The sequence below is a fragment of the Megalops cyprinoides genome, chromosome 2 (assembly GCF_013368585.1).
Source record: "Megalops cyprinoides isolate fMegCyp1 chromosome 2, fMegCyp1.pri, whole genome shotgun sequence".
Lineage (NCBI taxonomy): Eukaryota > Metazoa > Chordata > Actinopteri > Elopiformes > Megalopidae > Megalops > Megalops cyprinoides.
In genome coordinates, this window is record NC_050584.1 from 68,097,145 (window position 1) to 68,102,144 (window position 5,000).

Below are 5,000 nucleotides of genomic sequence, written 5' to 3' on the forward strand. Positions count from 1 at the left end.
GACTGTAATGGAACAGATTATTACTGAAACAGAGAAAGCTCTAACTCTAACAGAGAAAGCCCTGACTGAAACAGAGAAAGCTCTAACTGTAACAGAGAAAGCCCTGACTGTAACAGAGAAAGCCCTGACTGTAACAGAGAAACAGAGAAAGCTCTAACTGTAACAGAGAAAGCCCTAACTGTAACAGAGAAAGCTCTAACTGTAACAGAGAAAGCTCTGACTGTAACAGAGAAAGCCCTGACTGTAACAGAGAAACAGAGAAAGCTCTGACTGTAACAGAGAAACAGAGAAAGCTCTAACTCTAACAGAGAAAGCCCTAACTGTAACAGAGAAAGCTCTAACTGTAACAGAGAAAGCCCTGACTGTAACAGAGAAAGCCCTGACTGTAACAGAGAAACAGAGAAAGCTCTAACTCTAACAGAGAAAGCCCTAACTGTAACAGAGAAAGCTCTAACTGTAACAGAGAAAGCCCTGACTGTAACAGAGAAACAGAGAAAGCTCTAACTGTAACAGAGAAAGCCCTAACTGTAACAGAGAAAGCTCTAACTGTAACAGAGAAAGCTCTGACTGTAACAGAGAAACAGAGAAAGCCCTGACTGTAACAGAGAAAGCTCTGACTGTAACAGAGATGGTCCTAGCTGTATACATGGTGCAGGCTCTGCCTGTAAAATTCTGTAATTATGTTTCACAGCAGTCTAAAGGCATGTCTGCACACAGCAGTTTTAGCTGTTGAATCTTTACAGCACTGCACTGTCCTACCCTTGAATGAGAGGTGTCATCTGTATGTTTCTGCTGCTGTTCATGTATGCTAGCAGGGCTCAGTACAGACACGGTACCTGCTGTCAGTGCGAAGCAAAGATCAGCTTCAAAATGGAGAACACTGTGCATTCTCACTGAAAAACAAAGACGTCCAGCCAGCCGAAGTTCTCGAAAGCCGAAGGTGAACTTACCTTAAATGAGCGCTGCTGAACTGGCAGGTTTGGATGTAGCCAGATTTATAATCGCAGAGTGTTAAACTCAGGCGGTTGTTTTTCTGCTTCGTTTTCCTTCATGCTTCCCTCCTCTTCCTCCCTGGCTTTAGCACTGACAGCGGTTGATCCGGACTGCCCCACCACAGCATCCTCTACGCCCACACAGGGGTGCTGAAGCAGACCTCCAGAACACCCACATGCCAGCAATACATCCCACAATGCACCACAGGAGAGCAAAAGGCAAACTAAGGGCACGCACAAACCCACAGGCATTGTCTGGGCAAGTTACAGGCATCTGACCAGTCACTAGAGGGTGCTAATAAGCAGTGTGACGGCGGGGCCTTAAGCGAGCCAGCTAAGTTCACTGTGCACTCATAATGACTCAGCCCAAACTAAAGCTTGCAAAAGAACTTTAACTGAGCGATGAATGAAGTTGCCTAACATGCCGGTTCACGATGACACAGCTGCCTGTCAGACAGGTCTCCCTACCTCTCACATTAAGCAATGGGCTGTCAGATTAATGCACAGGCTGCCGGGTCACCTCCAACTGCAGTACCGCCATTTTACCACCAGATGGCCCCCAAAAGCAGATCCATCCAATGGTGCCTTGGCCTCTGTATGCGTGTTCTTGGACATGTAGGCTAGTCAAGTTATACAGCCTGAAATTCTCCTAAAGTGAGTTTAAGTACATTTAAGCAAATTACCCTTAGCTGGGACTCAGCCCCGCGACTCTCTGGTCTCTTAATCACCACTCTACAATGCTGTTTGCTATTACTCAGCTGTATTTGTCTATTTAGTAGAATGTTATTAAAATCTCATGAGACACATTCTGCGGTCAGTGGTTAGGTCACATACCAGATAATTTCATGCAAATATGTGTGAATTAGTTGATGGACTGCTGAACATTGCTATAATCTATATTGCTATAATCTGTATATAATTATTGCTTTTCATTTATTATTGATTCATTGTTATTGTTGTTGTTATTGCTCATTTATTTGCTTTAAAAACTTTCCGGGATGCGATTTCTCTGTTGGGATTTTACCCAGCTTTCCCTCGATCAAAAACATCACATGGCACCGCCACGTTTGAAACATAACAGCAGGGCGGATAAAGTCGCTTTTTACCGACGCTGGCGGAGGATGTGGACGCGGGGCAGGCCTCCATGCTCGCCTCTTCCAGCGTCACGATCGCCCTGCTGCGGGGAAGGACGCCATGTGCGTGCAGTAGCACACGATGTCCAGCAGGTGGGGCCACGCACCTCTGCCACCAGCAGGTGGGGCCACGCACCTCTGCCACCAGCAGGTGACGAACAGCGAGAAATACAGTAGCCTATCTGAGGCTAAACATCATTAATAATACTTAAGTGTAATAAGACTAATATTGGACACTAATGCAACCAAATGGAAATTCTGAAAGTAATTTGATTTAACGTTCTGAGAAACTGAGGTGCATCCTCTCCCAAGCAAACTGGTAGCTGACACCCAGTACAAAAAATGTATTTAATATTTTAAAGGCTTTCAAGAGATCATTACTCACACATTGCACTCAAGCAATTTAAGAGCACCGTAACAACAGCTGTGAGAAACTGAACCGGCTGTTTCCACATTAGAGACGGCGTACGCATGTTCAGCGTACACGTTCCCACGCCACGCACCCATGACCGGTGTGATATCTTGACAATCAATCACAACATAGACAAGTCGGTACGAAACTTGTTTCGCGCCTCGTACGTCAAAAAACGCCATCTAACGAAAGCCCTTGCTCCATCGCAGCACCAGAAGCTGCACAGCTCGCCGGAGAGGTGTAAACACAGCGACGCGACCAATCGCAATCTCGCGTTGTTTCCTTCCGCTTTCGGGAGTGCGGCTCCGCCAGCCAATCGCGCTCGGCGCTCGGCGGGGACCGTCAGCCTGTCATGTGCGGTTGACTAGAAACTCGCGTACGTGCGATCCAGCGCAACGATGAAAGCCAGACATGCGAGAGAAAAAACACATTTTTGTACCATTCATTTTTAAACAATCCAGAACTCCTGCGGCGGTCTAGATCGGGTCGGACCTCCTGATCCAGTTACCGACACATCCAGTAAATGTTACTGTACGTGCTGTGCTATAGAGAGATTGATGCGAAGCATGTGACTTCATTTATTTCCTCGTATTCAAAGAGAGGGTAATACATGTAAATATCGCCATGAGGTTATTTGTATTTCTGTCGAAAAACGCCAACCCGAAGGTGGAGTATTACTCTAGATTTTCACCATCGCCGCTTTCTATTAAACAGTTTTTGGATTTCGGTGAGTAGAAATATATATGGATATATGTGTTATGGCTGTTAGCTGTGTTAATATGGAGTTATTGTTTATGATAATGCAGAGCTGGAGTGTTGTTGTGGTGGTGGATGTTGTGCGTTGGGCTTTCACTGTAAATGTGTCAGGCTGGAGGAGCGCAACCGAGAGGGCGAATTCACTGACGCATCCCGTTCAACCGGTGGCCGTCAGTTCAAGTTCATTAATGACATCTGCGGTTTGATCTGTGAGAAGAGCCTTCGGTGCCCCGAAGCCGCACGCCCCCTGCGCCAATGAGCGTGCGTTTAAGCGAGCGTTTAAGGACCTGCTCCCGAAACGGCGAGGACACGCTGTGCGTTTCCCACTTTCCTGTTCTTTTGAATGGCATGCGTGACAGGATGAAGACAGCCACCGCCGATCACCAGGTTTAGGCCCGAAAACCGTTAGCGAAACAAGGCGAGCTCCTGTCAGTCCGGAATCCCGGCACTGGAGATAAACCATCGAGATCGTCGGTTTGCACCAGGATGCTCAGAGCGCCTTTTCCCTCGGTTTTCTCTTTCTTGTCTTTTCTTCAGCATTCCGCGGTGTTTGGTCATATCGGATTATGGGTTCTGATTTGATTGATGTTACTAGAAACACGCACGTAGTTTGAGCTGGAAGCTCTTGAGCGGTGCGGGAGCGATGGGTGAGGTAGGGAGGGCATGACGGTCGAGTCAAGGGCCTGTAGAAATGTGCGTGACTTTCATCGATGCATCCCAGGTGAATGTGTTTACGGTGGCGAGCGTCTGAATGACGCGCCGGGGTCTGTCTTACAGTTTCTGGTGGGTGGCCGGCTCTGAGGCGTTAATTACCGGGGTGAATCGGTGTGCCCGTGTTGGGCGCTCACCCTACCGTGCAGAACCTGGCGGGGGAGTCGGTACCAGGCCGCTACGGCTAATTTACGCTCACTGTGCGAGTATCAAAGTACGAATCATTTTCAGTTTCTGTCTGAATTGTTTTTTAAGCAGTCGCGGCGCTGAGTTCATTCAGGTACTCTTATCTAGAAAGACAGATAAGCGCCTGTAAGCAGACGAAGTGAATGGTGGTATGGGTCCAAACGCAAGCGCCTCGGTGCCAAACGCTACGGTCAATGTGCTTTTATTCACAAGGATGAGGACAACATCAAAGGTGCCACATATAAGCGCGCTGTCACAGCGATCATAAAGCTCGCCGCAATCAGGGACCTGTCAGAATAGACTTTATCAGAATAGACTTTATTGTCATTGCACGGTGGGGGTACAACGAAATTGTGAAACTGTGCCGTTACGGCTGTTAGCATGCGGAGTCTGGAACGTTCAACGGTGGGTACAGGGTAGTTCTGCCCAAAAAGGCTGCACTACTCAAACCCCTCTCATCCCCTGCTTGCTTATTGCCAGAGCTCCTTGTGTCAAAGTGCAAAGACGTAGGACACACCAGTCACCAGCTGTTGATGGAACGCATTCAAAGGTTCATGAAGATGAAGGGTGACAAGGTGTTAACCATTAACTGATATCTTTATACAATCTGCAGTATAAAACATGGACAAACTCCCAAAAATGAGACACCAGACATTACAGTAACAGTCTGCAAGAAAGGGGATTAGACTGTTCTGGGAGGTTACTGTTCAGTAAACTCACATATTTCATCCAGGAAAGGCTGAAGTTAGTCATCACTGAAAGAATATCCTGCATGTCATGTATATGGATGTTCTCCATAAGTTTTACAGT

The 5,000-nt window shown here is 47.2% G+C and overlaps 1 protein-coding gene across 1 annotated transcript in view; it reads left to right on the forward strand.

Annotated features, from left to right (window-relative positions):
* The first annotated feature begins 2,909 nt into the window (after positions 1-2,909).
* The window catches only part of pdk3a (pyruvate dehydrogenase kinase, isozyme 3a), a 16,440-nt gene continuing 14,349 nt past the window's right edge, over positions 2,910-5,000 (forward strand). The window contains exon 1 of the mRNA XM_036521804.1: positions 2,910-3,264. Within this exon, the coding sequence (XP_036377697.1) occupies positions 3,162-3,264 (103 nt within the window). The 5' untranslated portion in view covers positions 2,910-3,161. The remainder of the gene's footprint in view (positions 3,265-5,000) is intronic.